Below are 27,660 nucleotides of genomic sequence, written 5' to 3'. Positions count from 1 at the left end.
GATGAGAGTTTGGAAGTTCAAACTCTCACTTTCGTTTGGCATGGAACTCTCATCGACTTTGAACGTGCTCAAATTTTTCGTGAGAGTCAATGAGATTTTGACGGACTGTCGTTCTCGTTTGACCCGAGTTGATGATTGTCGATAAGAGTTGACGAAAACTCTCATCCCTTGTTTGGCCCAGGCTTAACAATAAAACTGAGTTAAAGTACCTGAGCGGGCAACGTTGTCAACATTGCACACTTGCAATGACGTCAGAAGGTAACGGTGCACTGTTAACGGCGAATGTTGACTGACGACCACTGTTTTTCAAGTTTTCCTTTTAAAATCACTTAATAGCTGGTCTTTTAGGAAACAAAATTAAGTGTTTCTTTCGGGAACAGTCATTAAGTGTGTGTGTTTCCTTCGGGACCAGACCAGTTAAGTGTTGGTGTTTTCTGTACAGACCTCGCTGCTCTAGGTCCGTACTTTCAAGACCTCGGGCCGATATACCCCAGTTCGGTCCTCTTGCTGGGTTCTAATAAGATGTATGTATGCAATAAGAAACTATTCTGAAGAAGATTTTATGCATACAGCAAGTAAAACCAAGATCAAGCTAGTACAGCGATTCGTACTGGGAACAGTCACATAGGCCCGGTTTTGTTGACGTGATATGCTTGGGTGTGAATCTAGACAACCAGTGAGACGGAAAACGTGTGATGGAATATTTTTTTACAAAAGCTTTCCCTCTTGGGATCGCTCTACTTTTGTCGATAGAGGATCGACTGGGTTTTTATATTAATGTCATATTTTAGCATCAATATCATGGCTGTCGATGTGGGGCTTACGGAGCTCATTGGGCTCATTGTATTTCGCGATTTAGAATGTATTTACTTGTATGTATTTATTGCTAAAATTGAAATAAAACTTGTTCTACTTTGCCATTTCAAATAATAATTCTTCATTTACAAGTGTAGTTGATCATGATAATATACCGTAAAATTCCGGTTATAAGCCCTGGGCTTATACAACTTCAGGGTTTTTGGGTGGGCTTAAAAGTGGAGGGGCTTATATCCGGGAGGGCTTATAAGCGGAATAATAATAAAAAAAACATTCCGAAACGGGCCACGGGAGTGTTGATCGAAATGCGTTTTTTAGTTAAAAACGCACAATAAGGCAACATTTAGCCCTTTTCAGTACTCCCATCCGACAGAGGGCGCTTATATCCTGGGGGGGGGGGGGGCTTATAATTGGATGTATTTTTTTGTTTCCAGGTAGAAGGGCCTATAACCGGGGGGGATTATAAGCCGGGGGGGATTATAACCGGAATTTTACGGTATATATTACGTGTGTTTGAGGTAGACGATGTATTGCTCACATCTTTCACGTCTGTGACTGTGGAATTGCCACCAAATATGATTGAAGACAGTCCCGTTACCAACGTTCCAACATTGGTAAATCATTTGGTAATATTTCAAAAACGAGTCACTCCGGTTTCATAAGGACTTCCAATAAAGCCACAAACTGCTAGAGCTATAATTGGGTCCATGTTGCTGTTTGGAAACCAGTCAAAAGGATCTTGGGAATCCTAGCGCCAAACGTTCGTGCCCAGGCCTCCCAGTTATTTGAGAGCAATCATAATAATGGTCTGAAATGTCTTTCTAGTAAGACCTTTTCAGCTTCCACTGATTGCGTGACCCAGTCTAGCGTGACAAGATGTTGCCTTGCATGCCTTTCTTGGGTTATTTTTTGAAGTTCTTCAAATCGGCAAAATTTACTAGAAAAATAAAATAAATGAGGTATTTAGCTGTAGTTTGCTAAAGATCTGTCGTGAACGTACTGCAACAACAAAACAACAAAAACAAAAGCAACAATAACAAAACAAACAACAGCAAAACAACAACAACATCAAAACAATCACATCCAAGCAAAACAAACTCTATATAAGCAGGAATTACTGTTCTTTAAAGGCTTGATCTTTCAAAATTTAATTTCACTCCCTGAGTTATGTTTGAGGCAAGGTTTTCACAAATTTAGGGGGCGTGGGGGGGGGGGGGGAGTATTTTGACATTATTTTACAGTAGCTTATGAATGGAAATTGCAATAACCTTCCGTCAATCACAACATGTGTTACTTTGCTGTCAAGACTGCTAGTGACCTGGGCGCCATACATGCGAAGCTTTAAACCAACTAGCTCCAAACTGCAGTTAGGTATTCGCTAAAAAAAAAAACAGGAACAACGTTAAGCCCGGGCCAAACGAGGATGAGAGTTAACTAACTCTCGTCGACTATCATCAACTCGGGCCAAACGAGAACGAGAGTCCGTCGAACTCTCATCGACTCTCATGAAAAATTTGATCACGTTCAATGTTGATGAGAGCGCATGTGAGTCGATGAGAGTGCATGCGAGTTCCATGCCAAACGAGAGTGAGAGTTTGAACTCGCATAAACTCTCATCCTCGTTTAGCCCGGGCTTTAGATGTAACGTTTTATGACCTTATGTGTTTCCACAAGAAAAATGTTCGCAGGCTACAGTGAAACATGATACGTAATTGGCTCTAAAACAAATGAAGGAATGAATAGCAAACTGAGGAAGGGACGAAGGGAAGTTGGGGATAATTGATTTCAATGCAGTAAGTTGAACAAAACAGTAAAATCAATCACAAATTCATTCACATTCGTTCACATTTAGAGCAAATGAGAGACGGAGAGAGGGCAAAAAGAGAGAGGGAGAGAAGGAAGGGGGGAGAGATGACGGAAAGGAGAGAGGGTTGGAGGGTAACGATTTTAAAGCTATAAGTCGAACATAACAGTAAAATCAATCACAATCATTTACATTTAGAACAAAAGAGAGAGTGAGGGCGAGAAGGGTTAATTAATAATGCAAAAGAAAAACGCCATTCTTCTGTATTTCGAAAGGCCTTTCAAATTGGCAGAAAATATTTTTCATGTCATATACACTTTAACATATCTAAATTTAGATTGGTTACAACACAATTAACATGCTAATCTATTACAAACAGTGTAGAAATATTAGTCAATTACAGATTCACCTACCGTTGAACTATCCCCAACACGAGTAAACTGATCAAGATACACCCTAACAACGAAACAAAAACATACAATGAATGTTGGCCATCCACCAAACGTCTTGAGACTGGAAAAATCATTGAAGTCCATTGCAAGACTTGAGCTCTTTTAACCTAATAAGCTGTAGGTAAAGTCTGTGTTACCTGCAATGCTTGAATAATCCCAGAGGCGAATTATCGGAAAAATAGCGTTGTGATATTTCCAGAATTTCATCTGTTGATAGTGGAACTGCGGAGTTCTGAAAAAAAAGTTGACCAAACTAAGCTTTAAAATGCACGAAACTGATTTTCTCAACTTCAAATTTCCGCGTTCTTCGCGATTTTTTTAAAGAAAATTTGATAATTCTCCAAATTCGCGAAAATCAAGTGTCGTGAAATTTCGCTCTTCCAAAAAACTTATAAGTTGTTGTGAAAATTTCGTGTAATAAGGTGCTTATTGACCAAGTCAGGTCGGACCGGACAGGAAGATACTTAGCTTTCGCTCATGGTGCTGTCTTCCGGCCCGACCGACCTCACTCGGTCAAAAACTGCAATGTCACCACAGCCATATCACAACGTTTGCTTCTGTTTTTTAACAGGTCACCATTCAAACATTGTCCTTTATTTGCTATTATACATTCCCTGTATTTCTTTAAGCAAGTGACATTGTTAAGTTTGGTAACTGCCGCAGCTGCCTGCAACGTGGTGTTAAAACCGTCATTCAAATCTCCTTTTAACTTCTTGCTCTTCACACAAAACAGAACTCGACAATATGCAATTAAAAAAAAAGAAAAGAAAAAACGCGGCCGCACCACTATTACAACTCGTTTCCAGTCTGCTTCACTTGCGGTTTTGTTTCTTACAAATCGTCAACAATCGATCTGAAAACAATGATCGTGGATCCTAACCGACAAATTTAACTTGGATTAGAAATGAAGGAACAAGAAAGCATAAAGGTTATTTAAGTAGTCTTTTCAATAAATAGCTCACATTCATTGGCTTTCAAATCCAACATGAGCTAAACAACGGCAAAAGGAAGCCTGACACATTTTACCTCGTGTAAACACGAAAATTTGCTCGATTCAGAAGCTTGTACTTACGGTAGCATTATTATTAAAAGAAAATCGAGCTTTTTCTCGAAATAATTAGGGATTAATTGTACTTGTGAACCGATCGATTAATTGTACTTGTGATCATCTTCTTTAGCAGATCATCGTATTTTGCATCAACGAACTTCACGTGTTTAATTGCTTCGTCGAGCGACTTTCTCAGCTCAGCTACGGTCGAGTTTAATGGCGCCAGCTTCTCATCGAGTTTTTCCACTAAAATAGTCGATAATTGCTCTGTTGTTATAGTTGACATTCTGGTATATAGAAAGTAACTAATGGAATACACAAAGGACACAAAATAGTCAAAAAGGAAACGAATAAAACAAGATTTTGGCCAGTATCCAGCAGAAGCCAAAAAACACGGCCATCTTGTTTTCGACCCAGGCTCTCTCCGATGATAAGAAAATAAAGAGGATGTTTGTTGTTGTTGATCGGACTTTTTAAAATTACTAAAAAGTCCGATCTGTTCACTCGTACAATTAATCCCTAATTGTTTCTCGAACTGACCGCATTCCTATACCAACTTACTTTTTCTTGGACATTACGGAACACTTTCTTGAGGGATTCACTTGTTGCATTCTCTGTATAGCTGTCTCCATGGCGATCATACTCCTCAGCAAATTTATCAGCGGTCCGTGAGGACGAGTGAAACATGTCACTTGGAAGCCACGGCTTCACTTCACCACATTCCTTCCATGAAATAAAAACAAGAAAATTTACCATCTTTATTATTTACTACAAACTTGATGAATTCGACATTGCTGATCCTAGCAGTATGCAGGACGCGTGTCACTTATCCACCTAGTAAAATGGCCCAGCTCACAACGAGTCTCTCGTAGCTCAGTCGGTTATAGCGCCCAACCGGTATCTGGGAGGCCATGGGTTCGATTTCCGTCGGGGACTCAGAATTTTTCTTTGTCCCATGCTCGAGTCATGTTGAATACTTCATCTTCACTATTTATTACCGAGCTTAAAATTTACCATCTTTATTATTTACTAAGAATACATTATTGCCAAATTAACAGAAAAGAAGCATTGTCTTTAATATGGAATTTTAAGCCACCCGGATACGTTTAATATGTCTATAAATGTGATACACTTACCAAGCAGTTTATAAGCCACGATGCCTTCACAACATCGAACTGTTTCTGGCTATAAAGGACGACAAATCACGATTACTATTATACGGTAAGGTACTTTCTCAAACTCATTAATAACTCATCAAGTTAAAACAAAGAAAATCATAACCGTGAAGGAGGTTTGGATACTCGGTCTTAATTAGCATAGATTTTTATGATTTCATTTCTCCATTTACTCCGTAGTTAGATATATCAAAAACTCGCGACAGTGTTTCATCGGCTACCAAAACACCTCATACTTTGTAAAAAATACTCCGCTGCGCGTCGTATTTTCAACTCACTTCTCGGTGTTTGGATATCCCGATGAAACAATGTCTCTCGTGTTTGACTATATAACGGCAGGGTACTGTCAAGAAGGGATCGTTACTGGGACACGTCGCAGTGACATGAAGCAGGGAAAAAACTCAAAGTGTACACACAGCCTCGTTGCCATACAAAACCACTCGTGCAACGTTGTTAGCGTGTCGTCTTGGCTTCTACATAGCATTTTCTATTTGAACAACTCAGTGGCTAACAAATGGACCATTCCTAACCTGATGATGTTTTTAACCCTCACATTGATTCTATCAGCAACGATACAGAACGTGTCAGGGCCAGGGTTTTGAGTGAACGTGCCTCCATTCTGTCGAGAATAAAAAGTGATAAAATATATTAAAACATGAAAAATATTAAAAGTGCTCGTACTTTAAAACGCCACGTAAAAAAAGTTGCTTAACCATTTTTGACATCTTTTGGGCTTTTTTCGGACATGAATGAAAAAAGTTACAATTTTCTTGATGAGATACTAAATCTCTAACTTTCCTATCTTTTACCATCCTGGTGTTTTTCAAATGCGGGGTATCAGGGCATACTGTTCTAGCCATAGCATGTTGATAAATGAACAACTGATAGTGAGGAATACCTCAGCAACTTTCTTCTCCAGTAGAGCCTTGGAATGCGACGTAGGACCATTGACAATATAAAATTCCTTGTCGTGGAACATTTGTGATACCTGAAACATGAATTTGACACATGACTTGAACTTTAGTTGCTTTATCACTATAACACCGTCCATAGAGATTGGGGATCTCTTACCCTCCCCCCACCCCCGCCAAATTTTGCCATAAACACCGTGTTACGTCATCTTTGTGATCAAACACAACCTTTAGAAATCAATCAATCAATCAATCAATCAATCAATCAATCAATCAATCAATCAATCAATCAGTCAATCAATCGACATGATCCTACACGAGCCGATAGGCCAACAAAATCACAAACCTCACTTTGCAGGGATCTACTCTAGATAACACATTAGGAAATCAGGAATCATTGATCATACTTCTTTAACAGATGACACATCAGCCGGTTTAAAATGCTGCGCCACAGTACGCGTATGCTCGATTCTTGCAGCTTCCCGACGCCTTTTCTTGGCAGGCTCAGATTTCTCCTCAGCATTAGTGTGCTGGTACGTCAGCTTTCCTTCTGCCATCTGCATTACAAATAATAACAAGCAGGCCTTACATTGGAAAAAAACGCACTTTAGGCTGTTACGATGTGGTTATCGTTTGGTAATGGTTTTAATTTTCTCAGAAAAAAAGCTACTCAAAACAAATTCCTTGGTGACAAAGCAAATGTCAACTTTTACAAATGGGTCGGGGGAGGGGGTACCGATTGTGCAATACCACGGTGTAATAAAATTCTGAATAGTCTCCTAATTTTGTTTTCAAAATTATGAGCAACATTCCCAATATTCCCAATCTTCATACATTATATCTAGATTCAAAGTGATGTTCTGTTCTGTTCATATTAACAGTTGATTTTGAACAGACAAATATAAGCTCTGTTCTCACCGATTTCAGCCTGGCAAGTTCATTCAGGTCCAAGCATTCATACCACATCTTATCATTACGAACAGCCTCCAGTCTTGGAAAGCGAAGAGTGATACCAGTTTTGAACCTGCAAAGAGAGGGAAATATAGCTTGGTATTTCCTGAATGACAACAACAAGGTAGCTTTGCTGGAAGAGTTTGGCATATAACTAAAGTGGAACCCAAAGTAAACGTCTGAAATACAGCTAAAGTGGAACCTCAAGGGAGCCACAGATCACTTTTCTCCAAACCTCAAAGCCAACACTTAATTAGTATGCAACAGAAAACAAAGCGTTTTTCTAGATATAGTTCCAAACTTACTTGTCGGATGTTATAATTTCTGTAGCCTTGATCTGAACTATCTTTGACTTGGATGGTTCAATCCACACATCTGGTTTTTCCTGTTGTAATAATAATCATAATATTATTACAAAGGTCGTAAAACAAACATAATTGAAAGTTCAGTTTCACTTCAACTCACAGAACCAGTGGTGTAGTATACGTACATAGCATGGTTAGCTTATTGGATCAAAGATTGGTTTGTTAAGTCCTGGCCAAACGGCAACGCAAGTAAACTTGCATCTCCGCTTTGCCAGGACTTGCGTGCACTTGCGCTGATTTGCGTACACTTGCGTTGACTTTGGTCGAAATCAAATCTGCACTTAAGTTAACGCAAGTTTTTCACCGTTTGGCCACCCAACGCAAGTCTGTACGCAAGTTCAACTTGCATCTACTTGCATTACCGTGTGGCCAGGGCTTTACACTCAGAGCGCAAGTGCAGCCGGCGCTCTTGTGTTGTGTGTTTATTTAATGCATTTTACTCTTACTGTGCTTTCTCGATGCAAGTGTTGGCACTTGGAAAGAAAAGTTAAAGGAGCTACATTACTGGTGACGCATCGTAATCCGTCTTGTTCTTTCTAAGCCGTACTTACAAGTTTATTTTTGGTTCATTAGTACTAGATGTTTGTTTTTTACTTAAAGAACTATTTTTGTGAAGTTTCCTTCAATTTGAAATTTATTTTGTACACGGTAAAAAATAACTTGAGATTTCGTGGCATCGCTTCTGTAAGCTGTAAGCTCTGACAGTGACGAGTCAGGCACCTCTCCATCCAAGAATAGGAGCATACTTGCATGCGTTACTTCAAATCCCTTAAATGGGTGTCTACAGTAAATAATTAAAGATGTGATCAGCACTAGATTACGCCAGTGTCTTAACATAGTTCCACACTTCAAAAAAAGAAGTTTTGAAAATCTTCCTATTTTTGAAAAGGTTCCCCTTCTTTAATGGTCTATTATCAAAAAAACTGCACTCTGCTCTAAAACAGATGAAGATGCTCATCTCATACTTACTTTGTATCCAGGTGCCAGAATAATAGATGTGGGAGGCTTTTTAGTATCAAACACATTCCAGTGTGGACGCAACTGTTGATCTAATTCACGCAGCTCGTTCATTGTGTAACCGGACCCCACCTTTATGGAAAAGGGATGACATGGTCACTCACGGAGAATTCCTATTTTTCTGGAAAAATGCATAACAACTACATCTTTGACAGATTGTTACTTAAAGGGCAGTATCGCCAACATTCAGCGCTATCTGAAAATCCAATGAAGGTGTTGGAATTAGTTGGAAATCCACTTCAAGTGCAGAAAGTGGCCTGGCATTGCTAAATGCACTGTACTAGTCATGGCAATTGCTAAACAGTGGTGCGGTCACGGACTAATAGGAACGTAGTGGCCTAAAACTTGAAAACGCCGGGCCGACATTTTCAAGTTTGAACAAAATCACTTCTCAAACTCATTAATAATTCATCAAGTTAAAACAAAGAAAATTATAACCGTGACGGTGGTTTGGAAACCCGATCTTATATAGCATAGATTTTTACGATTTTATTTCTCCGTTTACTCCGTAGTTTTTGTTTCGATTGAGAAGATATATCAAACACTCGAGACAGTGTTTCATCGGCTATCCAAACACCTCGAATTTCGTCAAAAATACTCCGCTGCGCGTGGTATTTTCAACTCTCTTCTCGGTGTTTGGATATCCCGATGAAACACTGCCTCTCGTGTTTGATATATTACATAAAAACCACAAGTTTTTGCCTTTCTTTTGTTGTTCAAAGGTTATTCTGTTAAATAGTGAGTGCACCTTATAATTCTAGCACAGTTCACACAAAAACTTAGAAGATTATACTTGACACTGCCCCTTTAACATTTTGTTTTCTTATCACCGAACAAAAATTTGAAATCAACCAATCACAGGCTCTATATACTGCCCAGTTACCCTATGATATCAATTCACTGACCTGATATCATATACAGCTTGGGTAAAAAAAGTCAAACTCCGCTGATTATTGCAATTTTTTAACAACACGTTGCAATATTTTCAAACGATTGTTGATCAACTTAGTGAGTACAGAAGCACTTTTCATCGACAAGTAACGCACTTTCACACATTAAGACTTCTAGAAAAAATTTTGTTTGCATACAAAAATTACACAATTGACACTACATGTAACACTAAGGATTACAAAGGTTGTTAGAAATTACACTCATGATAGCGGTATTTACAATGCAACAATGGTCACATAATGTCGAAATGAAGGAAACGCCTTCTTATCGTGTAGCAATCTGTTCATTTTTGCCGTTGATACGGTAATACAAGTCTCTCCTTGCATAAACTGAAAAACATTTGCTGTTGTAGTCTTGCTAAGTGTAGCTAAAACGTAATTATTGAATCATTTAGAAACGAATTTCTGGACATGTTACCTTGCAAAATGAGTGGAACACTTTAGGGTGTTCACCTGGAGTGTTGGATGACACGGCCACTGCACACATAAAATGAGATATCATGCCGCTACGGCGCTAAAAACACAAATAATAATAATAATAATAATAAAAAAAAAAAACAGACACAAAGAGAAGATGTGGTTACTCTTAAAAATAAAACCAGAACTTGGCAACTCGCTTGAGAAAATTTGAAGTAAAAGTTGCAAAGTTGCCTCAATCAAACTTCGAACATTGCGCCACAACTTTGCAGACTTCCCATCAAAAGAACATCTGGTTTGACTGCAATTAATGCAGAACTTCTGTTCTTTAACAAAAGTCTTAGTATAAAATATCATCCTTTATTAAAAACTAGCCATGGTCATTGGTATATTGCATTTCCCGAGTTTTGATTGGTTTACAGGTGATGGTATATGAGCTCATATATGAGCCAAAAATATGGTAGGTGTTAGCGTGGCGAGAATAGCTGGGGAGCTCAAATGTTGCAATTCTTTTGGTGTTTTAATAAAACAATTATTCCACTCGTTTGTTGGATATGAGATAGTTATAGCCAACGCACGCTCATGGTATAATTGTTAAGTATCATGGTTTTATGAATGTACAGTGGTAATGTACTTACACCAACTCCAAAATAGCCACCAACAATCAGCAGATCCAACTAAATAAAGGACAAAGCAAATATGGTTATAAACTGTGTAGAGTCACTGATTTCAGGTCCCGTCCACATGTATCCGTTTTCGTTTGAAAACGGATGTGTTTCCCTCTGTTTTCAAAAAATTCACGTCCACACATGCCATTTTCAAATCATTTTTGCCCGTTCACACGAAAACGCTAAAACGATTTGAAAACGCTAATACCCTGACGGAACATGCACATTAACCAAGACAGCAGGTGGCGTTGTCGTTTTCAAAAGTTCCCTTTGCACCGTCCACCCCAAAACAAGAAAACGGCATTTTCAAAAATATTTCCACTCTGATGTAATGTATGTGAAATGATTCATATATAAACTGCGGATGTATACGAAAGTGATAAATGATTATCGCAGTGAATTTCCAATTTAAGCAATAGGAATAAAGAAGCCTGAAAAAAATTCAGGGCTTCGACGGAATTCAAACCTGTGACCTAAATTGGAAATTCACTGCGATGATCATTTATCACTTTCAATTTCTACTCTGTAGAGCTTTTTTGAAAAGTTCCTTTTTTCGGTCACTGTTTTCACTAAATTCGTGTGGACGGAGAGCAATTCCCAAAGAGAAAGTTTCGATTTCAAGTCAAAACAATTACTTCTGGATGGAGCCTCAGTTCAAAATTTTTCAAACTTTGAAACGGCCATAAATTTTCGCACTTAAACAACAATAATCTCAAGATTGGTAATTTTACTAATTTTACCACGCTCTTTTCATTTCTGATATCCATTTTGTTGCACTATTACTGTTATGAATGACAAGGTCATGTGAGAGGGATTCTGTAAAGCGTCTACACTATGTTCAATTGATCTGATAAATTGTATGCACAACAATGAAAAACTATTTACCTCATCGCTTAAACTATCAACATATTCTGGCTTGATCTTCACCCAGCCACTTCCTATCAAGAGAAAGGACAACGCACTGAGATGACCAAACTTCAAATTAAACATTTTAAGTACTAAATATCGTAAAATGTAAATAACATCATTTTGTTACTCAAATTTCAAATGGGTAACATATAATATACAAATTAAAATAAACAAGGGCTGACTTCCCTAAAGGCTCGTTTACACGAGCAATTTTTATGTGACAACTTTTATTTGCTCATGTATATGAGAAAAATGGCCAATATTTATGTGACAAATATATTTGTTGACAAGCTGGCGTGTCAGCTTTTATGTGGCAAATAAAAATTGTCACATACAAAAAATAAATTGCTCGTGTAGAGGACTCATTACAGTACATAAAAATAATGGAAAATATTGCATCAACATATGTGGTCCCCAATCTCGCACTGGGCACTGTGTGCGCGTATGTGTGTGTATCTCTGCTGTCCAAGGTCATTAATGGTACACTAAACTATGAACTGCAGACAAATAATTGTCACATAAAAACTTCTTGTGTAAACACGGCTTAGCTATAACCTCACATGCAAATGAAGAGAGCTGCAAATTGCCAAAATCAGTTAACAGAAGAAATTTAATGTTGAATAATTACATATTATCGATTTGATATTAATTTATTACATATATTTTTGCATACCACTTCTCTGGTTCGGTTTATATATAGAGGATGGTGATTTGATGACCAAGCCCTCTTCTCTTTTGTCAATTGCATCATTAAGAGCTTTTACTACATCTTCCCTAGAGGATATAGAAAACCAATTGTCAATGCACGTACATCAGGCCCTTAAATGATCAATCATTTTTCAATAAACTATAATAATTAATAATTAAGCTTGACTGACATGAAAGTTTACTTTTACCTTTCGGACCCAGCTACTTAAGGGGAAACATGGTGGCTTGAAAGTTAGTGCACTGAACTCCAGATCAAACGGTCTGGGTTCAAGCCGGGATAAGCTCCGGCTTGATGGGAACTTACTAAAATTTTAATTTAATGTTAGTGTGGTGTTCATGAGCAATAGCTCCCAGAAGTACATGAAGCTGTCAGGAAGCTATTAGCCAACATTCAGTTGACAGTCTACCAACAGATTATCGACAGTTAGCTGACAGACCACCAACAAAATTAAATGTGAAATGAAAAAATGTTTTGACCAAACTGCACATCTAGTAACCTTATGCAAGGGGCTCATGCTCCACCTAGTTGTCAAAATAAATTACAAAATATTAATTACATTTACTCAGTGATGTCAAAGTCTGTTCTTAGTCATACTGTTTATATACATACTTTGTTGAGGCATCATGCCTTTCAACAAACTGAAGGTAGCCAGGATGGGGCTTCAGCATTCTAAAAAGAATAATTAAAAAAATAACAAACAATAAGACAGGGATGATTGTCGAGGGGCAACAACTCTAACAAACGCTGATCCAAATCTCGAGCAGTTCTAACAACTGGGAATCTAAAGAAACTTCTAGGAAACTTCTGAAAGAATTTTCTGGGAAAGAAAGAAGAAAGAAAACCTAGTCAGTGAAGAGTTTAACGAAAGTGGCAGATGGCAAAGTAGTGTGATTCTACAATTGACTGACAGTGATTGGGCAAATTATTATAGAGTAAAGAAGCAAAACTAACAAACCAAGAACATCTAAAACAGTAAAGGTCCTCAATTCTATGTATGTTGATTATTTTTTTGCAACACTACAAGAAAAGAAAAGTCAAGGTTCCAGCAACTTACTTTTCCATGGATTTGATCCTTTCACTCAGAGGAACATTGGCAAGCTTTTTCTCATTAATAACAAGCATATCAAACACAACAAAACAGGGATGATGACCTGAAAAAAAAAAAATGAATATGAAAACATATTAAGAAATGCCTCGAATCACAACCTGGATGACAATTTTGAACTGAAATGATCAGGTTAACATTTTTTTACCTAGGTTATAATTTTTCAACCTAGGTAAAATTTAGGGTAAGAAAATAGTGGTTCACCAAATGTTTCCAATGTGGCAAAGTGAATAAGGGGTTGGATAGAAAATCCGGAGGTTGTCCGCAAATCTGAGGGGGGGGGGGAGGGGGTAGGCAAGGATGGTGGAGGGGGTTTCAGAGACAGCGAGGGAGGGGAGGTGTTTTTACTGAAATTTTCTACTTATTTTCTACTTATTAATGTCTCTGCTACCGCCACTTAACTTTCCTAAATCTTTTACAACTTATGTATGTGTTCTACTTGCCAAATTAATAATTAACATTAAATTACTTATTAATAATAATGTGACAGTGGATCTTGAGTTCTAACCGTTTTCATAAGTAGTTAAAGATTTCACATCAACATTCATGCCTTTGGATCTGTAAAACATTCAGAAAAATTAATAAAATAATAGCAATCTTTAGTTTTTAGCTGTACATGTTAACACAACACAACAACAAATTTATTTAAATCAGGGATCAGCGATTAAACATTTTTTCAGCACTGAGTGTCATAAAACCAAAGCCAAAGTAATGGTTCTGACCAATCACAAAGAAAGGGGACAATCCAGTGAACCAAAAACTTGAAGCAAATGTTTGTACTAACCAGAATGAAGCACAAGAAAATCCTTGGGGGATGGGGACTCCCATATAAAAGGGTTGGGATGCTCGTCAGAAATTTTCAAAAGAAATCTAAAAGAGACCAAGTTGGGTGTGGCACAAGCTCTTTTGGACCCCTAATAGATACCAAAATACTGAAAATAGAATTTTTATTTGTATATTTCTTCGTGTGCAACCCTAAATACCTTGATGGCTAAACTAATGGCATTTTGCCCAGAACACCAAAATCCGAAATCTACACCCCTAAGTGAGATGAGTCCCCCCTCCCCTCCCCCTCCCCAAAGAAACTGCCTGTGCATGATCCAGACTTGGTTTTGGTTTTACTCCTGAATGGTTGAGAAAGTGGCACAATTTTTTTTAAACCAATCACTAAGCATAGCAATGCAAAACCAAAGCAAATGCAAATTACTTTTGACACTCAAGTGAAAACCACTCTTAAAAAAAGAAGACTGAGAGAAGTTTATTATGAGTTATTTAAAATAAGAGAGGATAGAAGGAAGGAAGGAAGCGAGGAAGGACAGAGACATGGCCAGACAAATATTAAGCAGATGAATAAACAAGCAAAAAAAGGAGTGACCCAACAAACCAGGGATCAAATGAACTAAGGAATAAAATAGAATAATGAAGTTCCTGAAGGCTTGATGACTTACATCCATACATCTGTTGCAGGATCAATCACAATCATTTCTCCATCCAGTATGCAAGAATGTACAGAACTACATGAAAATTACAAATATGTTTTAGAAAATTGTATTTTTTAAAATAACATTAATAGTTTACTTGCTTTAGAAAATAAATAGTTATTAGAAAACCTACATGTAATCGTGAGCTTCCCAGAAACATTTGTTCAAAACTGTAGTTAGAAGCCTTTTCAAGCCGCACTACAAAAATGAAAGGCAAACTGTAACTTACAGTGCCCTGGCCAGGGATCGAACCAGGAAGGCATGGTCCAGAGTCCAGCACACTAACTATTAGGCCATTGCACCTCCCATACTTATTTTTAATAACTATTTTTAAATAATTGAATAGCTTGATGCAAAACTATGCTAAGTGACTTTTAGGATGAAAAATCGTTTTTTTCCTTCAAACGTGCCCGAATTTTTGCATGTGGTCTTCAATTTAATGGAAAAACATTGTCCTCGAATTAAAATTTCTGGTTTGCACCTTGTCTTCGAGAAAACTAGAACTATGGTCACTTTAAAACAATAACACGCGGCAAAGAGAGAAAGAGGATTAAACTTAGCAGTTACAGTAAAGTAAAGTTAGGGTCAGCTAGTGTTAAGGTTAGGGTTAAGTGTCACGAATGTTATATAAACATTGAACTTGACCGATCGACAAACTTGAGCGACTGAACAGTGAAAAGAAGTGAAAAATATATAGCAAAATGAACGAGAAATCCTTAAACAAAAACGACTTACGCCGTTGCCCTTTCCTCTCGCCAGCTTCTAACCACAAATGCACTCGCCAAATGTTCAATGTTTTGTTTTCAGTCAGCAAATTTAGGCTGCTAAAGGTTAATCCATAATATGTTTTCGCTTTTCCCCAGTTTCTCTCCGTAGTCACGCGTAACGCAATTTGATCTTGACTCACAAGCAACGATCGTTCTTTTAAACATTCAGGCCTTTTATTCCTGGAAAGGATCGCAGCTTAGGGCTAGTTTTTGTCGAAATGAAGCAATTTGTTGCTTTTCTTGGTAAAAATTATCCTTTTCTGTCGATTCTGTTGTGTTCTGTTGATTGAGTGAGCGTTTTCCGTCTTTGCCGTGCCGAACAAACTTTGTTTATTGTGACAATGCGTATCGAATGACGTATCCATTAAAGATTATTATGGGATATCCCTGAGTAGCTGAAATACGGGAAATCCTATCGCCAAATCTAAGAGAATTTTTATAAGTCTAAAAGCACCTCCTTATTTCCAAACGTTCAACGCGGCAACACGAGGCAAATGAGCCAAAACTTCGAGAAAATAACGTTTTTTGGAACAGAAGTTGCTTCTAGACCTCGCCTGGCTCAATGCGCCTTCGAAAGCCAAGTTTACCGCCAGTCTTGGCAGGGCTTAGCAATCTTCAGGCAGCAACACATCTCGCTTCTTTGAGATATGCTAGTGGCTTACGGGTTTCCAGACTTAATGATGTCCTTTCACCACCAGACGGGCGTAAATATGTGTCAAATAAGCGAAAATAAGCGGACTTCTAATGCGTAAGGTGAGTTTTCAACTGGTCTGATTGAAAGTCTCGTTGCCTCGGCTTCGCGCGCCAAAATAATTCAAACGTAAGCTTACGTCACAAAGTAGTTTAAGAAATTCATTTCCAGATCCCGTTTTTGAGCGAGCGAATAAATTCCCCCCCCCCCCCCCCCCAACAAAAGGACAACGATTTTCTATTTAATCGAAGACCACACGCAAAAATTCTGGCACGTTTGAGCAAAAATTCAGGCGCGTTTGAAGGAAAAAACGATTTTTCATCTTAAAAGTCACTTAGCATACCTTTGCATCAAGCTATTCAATTACTCTTTAATCAAATACATGACAAATACCTTGAAAAACAACAAGCGATATGAGGTGTGAGAACTCCAGCAGATGAGTTAGAACCAAACACATGAGTGTACTCATTGGCACTGCAAATAAAATGAGATTAAGTTCATGGTTTGTAAGCAATATTCAAGACTCTTTCCATAGTCAAACCATATTCTTGGAACACAGGAGCTGAGATGTAACCATGACGCACTTTATGAATACATGTAATACAGTCATGTATTCATAAAGTGCGTCATGGTTACATCTCAGCTCCTGTGTTCCAAGAATATATGCACAGTAATGGTAACACAAGGCAGACACAACACAGTGATTTTGCGGGGTACATGTACAGTAGCATGATGATTCTTTGAATGAACATTTGGGCTTAGGTAAAATACAGGAAAAATGACTAGCTGACTAAGATTTCACTCAGTTAGCACAGATTGTTACAATTTTATTTCTCAGTTTACTTTCATATACCTAAATTAAAAAGATAAATCAAACACTCAAGACAGTACAGTGTTTCATCATATTTCCAAACACCATCAATTTCAATAAAAATACTACCTTATTATAGGAAATTAACGCTTGTGTAAATTAAGGTATTTGAAATTAACGCGACTTAAATTAACGCGAATCGAAGGAAATAATTATTACTTCCCAATAAAGGAAATTAATGCGAAAGAGAGGGTAACATTTCAAAATGATGGAAATTAACGCGACGTACACAAAGAAAAACACTTGTTGAGACAACAGAAACAAGTTTATTTCAACACTAGGCGTATAATCCGAGACGGAAACAATACTAAACCCAAACGTATGGGTTAAGCGAAGGAATCTGACCACTCTGAGCGTCCACCCTGAAGAAATAATGCCTTTTCCTAGCAAATAAGAACGTCTGGACTGTATCACAAAATTGGGGCCAAAATAATGGAAATTAAGGTCGTGGAAATTAATGCTCCACTTAATTAACGGCACGGAAATTAACGTTAACAAATATTAAAGCGACTTAAATTAACGCAAATTTTTAAAATTCGCGTTAATTTCCTATAATAAGGTATGTTGTGTGTCATAATATCACCTCCCTTCTCAGTGCTTGAAATAAGATGACAATTAATATGAAGATCATAACATTTAAATTTCTTTGATACATTAAACAAATTCTCTCAATTATTGATCGATACCTTCTAGAAAAATACATGAAAGAATCTCCCTGTTTATGGACTTGCATTCTCTCTCCATCTATCTTTGTCTCTATGTAAAATGATTGATTGTCCATCAGCTTTTCTACCTGTGAAATTTATAGAGAAATAAATTTAAAAAATGTTTATAACACAATATGTTGCTGTCATCCTGTAAGCAGGCTCAAAATAGTCCTGTCCAGTCATCCAGGACAAGTAGATTTTCCTGCCAGGCAAGTAACATTAAATAATTTTCGGCTTGCAACTGCCCTGGACAAGTAAATTTTGACAGCTGCCTGTCCGAACGGTAAGCTGAAAATCAAGGGTTTTTTTCAGGCTCTGTGTAAACCTGTGATACACAGCTCAACAAGATGGTGATATTTTTATTAATTGCTCAAATCTGATCTGCCTGCTATTCATCTCATGACAAGAAACCAAAACTACAAACTTTAACTGCTCTAAAGTGACTATTCCTAATTAAATTTAATTTATGAATTAAACAGAAAACATCTCATTTTGAGAAAAATAAATAAAATTGGTCCAGACATTTAGCAAACTGTCAATAACCTTTAGATACAACCTGACTGTTTTAAAAACTGTTCAGTGACTTTTAGAGTAACATTAATGGAATTTACTGGCCTCTCCAATGCTTCCTCTATCGGCCAACATGGGTCTGAATGGTGAGAACAAAGTCATCTCTGCTTCGTTCATCCTGATACTACGATCATGAAGATCCAAGCATACCTTTGATCAGAAGATAATCTTTTATACATAAAATTGGTAACCTTTAAAAAAACAATTGAAATAAATTGTACAGAACCTATGCAAATATGGCTGCCTTTAATTTTCGGCTCCCAAAAGAATCATTTGTCAACAAAATTAAATTACTTTGATATTAATTAACTTAAAGATCCAGTCAAGTAAATAAGTGTATGAAGTTTAAAGGCTACACTTTATCTAATGGGAAGTTATAAGGACATTTCCAAAAACATGAAAATGAGGCTAGGGAGGCCAGGGTGGCTTTTTCCATACAAATCTCTTAAATTTGAATAAGTTACAAATCTGCAGCCTTAGCTTTTAACCAGAAACAATGAAACTTCTCAGAGAAGCACATCATTCCATATAATATTTTCAAGTGTCACCACCAGCATTTTAAGAAACTTTACCAAACAACTGAAATAAAATTAATGACAACCATTTTTGCACAAGGTCTATTCCTGTTTGATATGAATCACATAAATATTTAGCGCATAATTATGCATATACTAACTGGAGCTTAGTACATACATGTAAGCTATGTTATCCCCTTTTGTTTAAAAGTGCATTGCATGCATATACTACCTGCCTGTCTTATAATATTCCTGCTGCAGTTATATGTGGTTAAAGATGAATTCCAGTCCGTACTGCGCAATCTCGGCTGCAATGTTTATGTGAGCCCACACGAAGGGAATGTTTACTTGTAAGCAAAACTAAAAATTCCGCGACAAACTTACCTTTTTCTTCATTATTAACGCCAGATATCCTTGCAGAACAAATAATAACGAGTACAAGAACCTTGACGCTATTTCAAACCGTTTCAGCTCATCAGAAATTCTTGAACGAAACGAACTGTAATGGCGGACTAAAAAACGTCATGTATGCTGTCACCGAAGTGTAATGTTTCAACGAATTCAAAACAAAAACGTAAACAAACCCCGAGTCTGCGCAGTACGGACTGGAAATCAGCTTTAATTAACTGTTATTTAGGCAAGGTTAAAGTCGAGACAATATTTGCTGGCCAGCGGCTGCTCCCCTGAAGTTGGGGCGGCCTCCGGTCAAGCCATTTCGCTCGCATTGTCTTTTGAGCAAGTTATACCTTTTAGCCGTTACGTTCCCACCCGCCCTTTCCCATAGGTAAGTACCGGTAAGTATTTAGTTTTTGCCTTCCACTGAGTTTTTTCTCTCAGTGTGACAGTGCCTGGTGGTTGCTGCTCCCAGGGTTGTCATGGTTACCATTGGCGCTTGCTGGCGGCTCCCACATAGTCTCAGGCACCATTCCCGTGCACTCATCTATTGGCGTTGAGTTTAAAAGGAGGTCTTTGCAGGTTTTATTTTCTTCCTCGATTTGATAAATAAACATGTGAAAAGTTTAACAATGTTAAGTTACTAACTTAAGCCAGACAAGATCCTTGAAATTTTATTCACCTTTCTACCTGCCAATCCCCTTGAGGATGAAAACCAGGATCTTTATAGCTACTAGTAACCTGGTAGATCCTCTCCTTACAGATGTCTACCTAACTTCCCTAGTATGGACAAGTGAGCTCTGCTTTAAACTTTGCCCCCTTGGTGTTCATAGTAATTAAAAGAGGTTTTACTGTATTGTATTGATTTATTTTTCAATATGTATTTTGAAGCATCCCCTCAGTAGATCTGCAATAAGCGAGCTTGGTTGATAGGGTTTAGTGTGTGGTAATCCACACAAAACCATTGGTTTTAATCTGTCTTGAAAACAAGAGCAAGAAGACCATTAGAATTGTGATAGCGGGACTATTAATTGCCATCTTGGTAATTAATGCATTCTACCCTTGTCTGGGCTGAGAGAATTCAAGGAGTGGCACTAAGTTGTAAGAAATTCTTACAATTTTAGAAAAAAACATTTACTAATTCCCCCATCATTTAATACTAATATAATGAAACTTTCAACATCTTACAGAGGGGCAGTGCTCTGGAAACTTTTACCAGGAGAGTGTCACAAGGCGATGTCTCTCAAGAGTTTTGTGACAATGACCAACAAGTCGAACATAATTAAAAAAAAAAAACAATTTTAACAATCTTTATTGTAAGAGATCTTAACGCTTTTTACCTTTTTATCATTGTAACAATTTTAGCAATTTATCTATTTTTAGCTTAGCTTTTTAGCTTTTTTACCTTAATATAGTTTTAATGTTTTTTATCTACTAGTTTTAATGTTTTATTTACACACGACCCCTCAAGCTATGTAGCTTTTTTATCCCATCGTGTATAAATAAAGGTTTTGATTGATTGATTTGATTGATTGATTGATTGATTACTTGCTGATCTACTTTGTTATTTCAGTATGCAGGGCACCTTAAGTAGAGGACCATTGGAAAATGAAAGTTTTAAGGGATGTAATAAGGAATGACATTGGTTACACTAGCCCCCCCCCCCCCCCCCCCCCCCCCCCCCGCCCTCCGAAAAAAGCCAAAAATCATCTCATCTTATTTAATGCCAACACATGCATGTATAATTCTCACCTTGGGTAAACTGTTACAGACACTGTAAAGCTCAACAGCATCAGGATGGTAAACGTTAAAAACAGAGTTCTCGCTGAGGCCAATCTTTAGTTCCTAGTATAAACAAAATAAGGTTTGGTAAGTTTTTAGTCAACGAGTTCTCTTAGTTTTATCTATAGCATTTGAATTCTACATTTAACCCCTTAACTCCCAACAGTCCTAATAATATCCAAAATTTTGGGGGAAAAAACACATTATTTTATTAAATGAAAAGGCACCAAGATAAAAATTCTTCTTATCAGTGTTAAAAATGTTGCTTATTAGTTATGTAAATGTAATACAGTTGAATCCCAGTAACCTCAAACTCTTTTTTTTTATTTTTTTTTTAATTAATACTTTATTGACACTCAAAATAATACAAACAAAGTATATAACAGTTTTAAATAACAACAATGTTAGCAAAAATAAACTTAAAATAATACACATATAACAAGGAAAAAATGATACAACATAGGAAACAATTGAAAAGCGGTAATTTTAAATATACATTAATGTATCGGCTAAAAGGATAACCGCAAACTCTTAATAACTCAAATCTCCCACTAACGTGAACCCTTCTTGCTTCTACTCCAGGTAATTTTCTTTAATTACTAATTATAAGGGGCCATTTACATGGAAAGAGGATGACCCTAGCACTTAAGGATCATCATCCTTTCATGTAAAATAAAATGATCCTACTGCTACAATTACCTCACCTTGAAAATGATCCTGATTAACCATTTCTATGTAGGAAAAAGAAAAACATCAATTCCCTAATCATTGAAGACATTTATTTAGTTCATTATACATTGTTGCAGTCACTATCTGTCTTGTCATTGGCTAAGAGCCTACAGTTAATTCTGAGAATCAGCGCAACCTACAGATAAGCGAATAATCTGCTAGCAGATTGGGTGCGCAATGCATGATTTCCGAGAGCAATGTGGGATACATCTGACAGCGAAGGAAATTCATAGTTCATCGATTCGCTTCTTTGACCGAGCAAAAGATTTACCTAAATTGAAAAATTGCTGCACAGTAAATTCTCGGAAAGCACAAAATGACCGACAAAGATTGCGAAGGAAATATTCCACTAATACCTTGAGAGAAAAACATTCAAAAGCAAGGCGACAAGTAGGAATTAGTAGAACGCAGTTGTAATCGTTTTGTCCTTATTTTTTTTTCCAGAAAAACAATGTATAATAAAACAATTATTAAATTCGGTTTTTGTGATATCCAGAATTATAATCAAGATCTCAGTAAGTGTTATCAGCTGAGCCTGATAACACTTACCTCAACCTTGATTATTCTGGATATCACAAAAACCTCATCCAATAACTGTTTAAAATTATTCCTTATGTACATGTTTAGTCATTATATAATATATATTAAAAATTCCTTTCTAAGTGACCAATACCCAAATATGCACCTGTTCAAGAGCACTTGTGTTTCTGAGAAGTAGTTGTAGAGCTTTCTTGACGTCATCTCGTTTGCGTTCAAGATTTGCCTGTGCCACCTGATCAAGATGCTTGTTAACTTGGTCAATCCTTAAACTAAGAATTCCACACAGAATTTAAAATAAGACACACTGATTATTAAAGTTTTAGATTCAAACAACCAATAAAAGTCACTGTACATCACAGACAGTGCATAGGAAAAACATTGGCCATTTTCTCAAGTTTCTCATTCTGCCATTCATTTAAATCTGCATTGGCCCTTAGCTAATAATTCTAATGTTTACATGTACTTTCAGTTTATTTTTAGTTTTTGGTGTTTTTCCTCCTAAGAAAACTATTATTTTGAGGTTTCCTTTAGTTTGAAAGTAATTTAGCACATCAGAAAAATAACTTAATAAAAGTAATTGTGACATAGCTCAGGTTTTAATTACGTTTTGTTATCTTTTTTGTAGTTCAACTTTACTCTGGTACAATTTCAGGTATTTCCTTTGTTCTGTTTTTTTTTGTTTTTGTAATCTATGATAATAAATATAAAACAAAGGAAAATTCCAGATTGTACCAAGGGTAAAACTGAATGAAAACATCTGTACAATCATGTGTCAAAGTGCTGTAGAACTGTTTTGGAAATATTGTGCTCAGTAAAGGGGTGGTGAATGGTCCTTCAAAAAATGCGTGTCTCGCAAAATTTTAGCCAAATTTCAAGGGTCTCGTCGAATTTTTGTTTGAGGCCTTCTCGGAGTCTCGATTTCTTTTGCAAGGCTAAAAAGGTCTCCAGCTCGCAGAAAATATATCTCAGTCTCGCCGTCTCGCAAAGTCTCGCTTTTACCATTCGACACCCCTAAGTAAGTGTGAACATACATAGTACAGTGCCTTAAAAAGTGGACATTTCACATAATAGACTGGTCTTTGTATACAGATTTTGTACACAGATTGAGATGATTGTACAGTGTACTAGCCAAGCTTACCTGCCCTTTTCAGGACACCTGTTTCTCAAAACAAAGTAAGCCACACTAGCAAAATCAGCCACTGAATCCTAAGAAAAATGGATAAAATTTAAGAGATTGTTTTGTAATAGCTATTGTCAATAATTTGTTGTCAATTATTACTAAGTACTAATAATTAAATTTAAAATTTGGCTTATTTTAAAACCTAAAAGTTTTTTTACTTTTACAATATAATCCAATTCTGTTGTGTTCTCTCCAGCCAGCCTTTAAATTACTGCTTTCATGGTATTAGTTGGGTAGTGTAATTAAATTTAATATACAGTGTCAGTCACAAGTTTTTCCAAGCTGTTTTATGGCATGTTTTGGTGTAACTTCAGAAAGATTTTGGGTTTCTCATCTTCTTGTTCACTTAAATTAGCTGCAAATTAATGTGATGTACACTGTACCTGTTTGGCATGTTTGGGTGCTCTATAGTTCAACAGTTTACGCCCGTCAGCAGAGTCTTTTCCTATACTCAGTATTTCCATGTAATATTTTGCCAGTACAACCTAAAAACATAAACAGAAAACTCAGTTAAGATCAACATTTGTACAGCTGTATACTGCACCTCAATGAGGTAATATTCTGAAGTAACATGTTAGGTTCAAAACCAGTGATTAACAGAAGTACAACCTCTAAAACTTACAGAAAAAAATTTCTGCTTCCATAAGGGTTAAATATACTTAATTCCCATAAATAGTCTTCACAATTGCTCCCTTGACACAAAAAATCAAAGTCTGCATGCAAGCCTAGTTGTACATCAAGCAAGCTTATCCTGGCTTACCCGTAAGTAGGATTAAGCAACCAGGAGTATTTCCACTTCCTCCTAGATAAATGCAAGTACAAGTTCATCACAGGTTTACCCTTCCCCCTCCCCACACCATTAATTTGCTGATTCCCATTCTACACTTGGTGGAGAGGCACTATGAGAGTAGTCTTGCCAAAGAACACAACACAATGACACCGGTAAGGGCTCACACCTGAACCCCTTGATACGAAATCCAGCACACTTACCATTAGGCCACTGCATCTCAATACAACTACTACATTACTATGACAAAATTTTTATTTATGGTACAGGTTTGACTGTACTTGTGTTAGCAACTCAAGAGTTCTCTGGCACATTCACATGATTTATTTTTGGCTACTAAATCAACTCTTACAAAATAATGTGCGAGGCGTGCAAGGCAAGGCAGTGAGGCAAGGCATGCAAGGCAGAAATCCCTACTCCAAATAAAAAGGCTAACTGCAAGCTACCTAACCTAACTGTAGGCTAACCGCACTGTTACATAGGCTAACTGGAATGGATTGCATGCGTCGCTGCCTCGCATTTTGTGTTGACCCATAAATTCTCAACTAATGAACAAAAAGGACATGCAAAAAAATATTGCAAACTCAAAATAAAGGGTGGCTAGGATTTCAACATTGCTCTGTTGCACACAACATACCGGTAAGTGTACATATACAATACAATACTTTAATTTGACACTCCCCTTACGGGCTTTTCAGTGACAATAAATTACAGTAGAAATAACAATTTTAAAATTATAAATATTACAATGATAAAAAATTACAATGATAAAAAATTACAATGATAAAAATTTGGATAAAATGAATTACTCCTAATTAATCTATGTTAAAAACTCCTCATATGGCTCATAAATAAAGGCTCATAAGGGTACACATGGCTCATAAATAAAGATTTACTGAGTAAAATCAGGATAGCCTGTATGTCTCTGAGACAGGCTGTAAGTGTTCAATCCTGAGTTTAATTTACTCCTCAGAAAATGTTTATGAATACTATTCTAAGTGCACAATGAAGTAGTCCTTTTGTAGTGACTACTTCTACTTGTACATTTCATGGCAGAAATAAACAAGTGACCAACACCAAGAACGTGCTGGTGAGCAAAAAAACTTCAATTATTAAGACTGCAGAGTATACAGAGGATTACAATGGGAACATTCTCAGTACCTATAATCAGTAAAATGGTATTGCTCAGTTTTGCTTCCTCCTGCAGCTGTAGTGTACTTCACATAATGTATGTTCATTCGAAAGAGATAATTCAGAAACATACAGGGTTTTGTCCAAAAATTACCTTTTTGGGCATAAAGTAAACTTATCTACAATTAATTTAAAAATAAATATTCTAGAAAACAAGCGCTTGAGCAATAAAAGTAAATTTACGCCACTCACCCAATGTTTTGCTTCTACAAATTAGTGAATACAGTAAGCTGTAGATAATTTCGAAACATCTTTGCTCACGCATTCTATCCAATCCCCCAACTTCTCTCGAAAAGCTAAGAAGTTAACCTCACAGTGGTTGCAGGGAAAATATCTATAACACATTTCCATGAGTACAAGTTTCCCTCAAAGTTATCAGGTGATCGATTATTCATCTCGCACGGTTGAATCGGGCACGTTGAGATGTCACGAAATTCCATCTTTTGAATTGTTTTCTGCCACTATGTTGTGCAAAAGTGATCTGGAGATGCCTTGTAGTATGTTTAAAAAACATTTGTGCAGTAGACCAGGCTTCTGTACCACTTCAGGTTAAAAAGAAAACCAATGTTTGTCCAAATCGGTCACTCCAGCCTTCGAAGCAGGCATTTTGTTGCATTGATGCGCATATGACGTCAGCATGCTCTCGCCCCAACTAGTTCCAGATCTCTATTTAGTCCTCGGACATTTTTGAATCTAGTAATGGCGGCAAGCCAAAGCCGAAGTTTACGCGTGAAATAAGTGGTCTTCCAATTCGAATTTGAACTTAAAATTTGGCAAGGTTACTATTTAATGTAAGTACTTTCGAAAACCGAAGAGAAAAGGGAAGGTAAAATTTTGATCATAGTACCACTTTAAACTCCCCAAGAGGAGATTTCCTTTCACTCCTAACTGAAGGTATTTTTTTAGGTCATCACCGTCATGAAACAATTTTTTCACGGTTCATGCCCTAGTCAGAGCTGTTTTGAATTCTAATTTCCAACAGCAGTTTTAACTGCTCACTTGACAAGTGGCTTAGAAAGAAGAATGGATTATGAACAAGTTTGAAAAAATAGGTCTTTTTTTCAAGATGTGTTGGCTGTGACATACAGCTGTCAGTATTGCTCAAAGAAAACCATTACAAAATATAATTAGTAAAAGAATATATAATTAAATATAATTAGTCAAAGAAAACCATTACAAAATATATTTATTTAGTAAAAAAGTTCACACCTCCTTTATTCCATAAGCTCCTCTTTCTTTGTCCAATTGAGGAAGCAACAGCCGCATAGCAGAATGGAATGAGTCAGGCTAATGATAACAAAAAAAATCTTATTAATGCAACTTACAATGTCAAGCCCCAGGGTGGGGGGGGGGGAGACCCAGGGGATTTTGATATTTTTTGGAAGCTAGAGTCGAATGCCCCACTCCTGGGTACATAGTGAATGTCAAATTTCACATATCTCCTCTTAAATTTCTAACCCAGCAGACCATTTAAGATGTCAAAATCCTTACCCTGGGAGAGCTTCAAATTTTGTCAAATTCCCATGGAAACGCCCCCCCCCCCCCCACACACACACACACCACCACCCTGGGGCTTAACACTGATAGCTGCATAAATATATTTAGCCAAGCCTTAAAGCGGAGCTCCCTGGTTATTTACTTTGTGGGAGCTTCGCTATTAATAAGGACATCAATGGTTATATGGAAAAATAAAAATATACAAAATTATCTCAGTAATAATTTTTAAACTTGAATTCCAAGCATGAAATTCAGTCCGCCAGCTGCAGTGTTCTGCTGCTGCTGCTATCTAACGTTACATATGTCCAAAACAAAAGCTACACTGCCTAACATCAAGCTTACTAAGGGTGCAAAATTGACAAAGGTGCAAAAAGACCACACTCAACTGTTTTGGCAGTTCCATGTAGCTTTCCATGAGCCTCCCTCCAAGAACTGACGAATGTTGTCAAAATTTTCTTCTTCTTTTCAGTTCCTGGCGTATCTGCTATCTTCTCCAGCAACAAACACAGATCATAAAACGGCACCTGGGAAGCTACTTCAGCCGAAGAAACTCCCGCCATTTTGATCGTAAACTTGGCTTGCTTCACAACATTGCACCCGCCATCTTGAATTTTAGTGCCGAGAGGGCTCTGGACACGAGACAAACTCGAATTGAATCTCGG

At 37.1% G+C, this 27,660-nt stretch overlaps 1 protein-coding gene across 1 annotated transcript; it reads right to left on the bottom strand.

Moving 5' to 3' along the window:
- Positions 1-536: 536 nt before the first annotated feature.
- LOC144666951 (DNA ligase 4-like) lies at positions 537-27,613 on the bottom strand. The gene is made up of 30 exons (XM_078528396.1): positions 27,385-27,613; positions 26,711-26,788; positions 23,907-24,008; positions 23,482-23,549; positions 22,489-22,612; positions 21,779-21,805; positions 21,045-21,137; positions 18,426-18,534; positions 17,794-17,896; positions 16,630-16,710; positions 14,746-14,811; positions 13,806-13,855; positions 13,247-13,343; positions 12,802-12,861; positions 12,157-12,257; positions 11,460-11,512; positions 10,545-10,583; positions 9,908-10,003; positions 8,492-8,611; positions 7,463-7,542; positions 7,125-7,230; positions 6,614-6,763; positions 6,194-6,283; positions 5,826-5,914; positions 5,257-5,305; positions 4,682-4,843; positions 3,210-3,304; positions 3,034-3,076; positions 2,085-2,194; positions 537-1,753 (listed from the first exon to the last, which is right to left on the bottom strand). The coding sequence occupies exons 1-30, from the start codon at positions 27,556-27,558 to the stop codon at positions 1,612-1,614; spliced, it is 2,757 nt and encodes a 918-aa protein (XP_078384522.1). The 5' UTR covers positions 27,559-27,613; the 3' UTR covers positions 537-1,611.
- Positions 27,614-27,660: the final 47 nt, after the last annotated feature.

The sequence above is a fragment of the Oculina patagonica genome, chromosome 9, assembly GCF_052425735.1.
Source record: "Oculina patagonica isolate OP01 chromosome 9, crgOcupat, whole genome shotgun sequence".
Lineage (NCBI taxonomy): Eukaryota > Metazoa > Cnidaria > Anthozoa > Scleractinia > Oculinidae > Oculina > Oculina patagonica.
The sequence above is the reverse complement of the archived record's forward strand: the minus strand, read 5'-3'. Positions and strand labels throughout refer to the sequence as shown.

What these genes read in the sequence shown, in the direction of transcription:
- LOC144666951 (XM_078528396.1), bottom strand. Translation starts at nt 27,558, where the DNA reads ATGGCGGGAGTTTCTTCGGCTGAAGTAGCTTCCCAGGTGCCGTTTTAT. An exon ending in TGGAGAAGAAAGTTGCTGAG is followed by an intron (nt 5,915 to 6,193) that starts GTATTCCTCACT and finishes TATTCTCGACAG; the next exon opens with AATGGAGGCACGTTCACTCA. An exon ending in GTGTTGGGGATAGTTCAACG is followed by an intron (nt 2,195 to 3,033) that starts GTAGGTGAATCT and finishes TTTTTTTTTTAG; the next exon opens with CGAATACCTAACTGCAGTTT.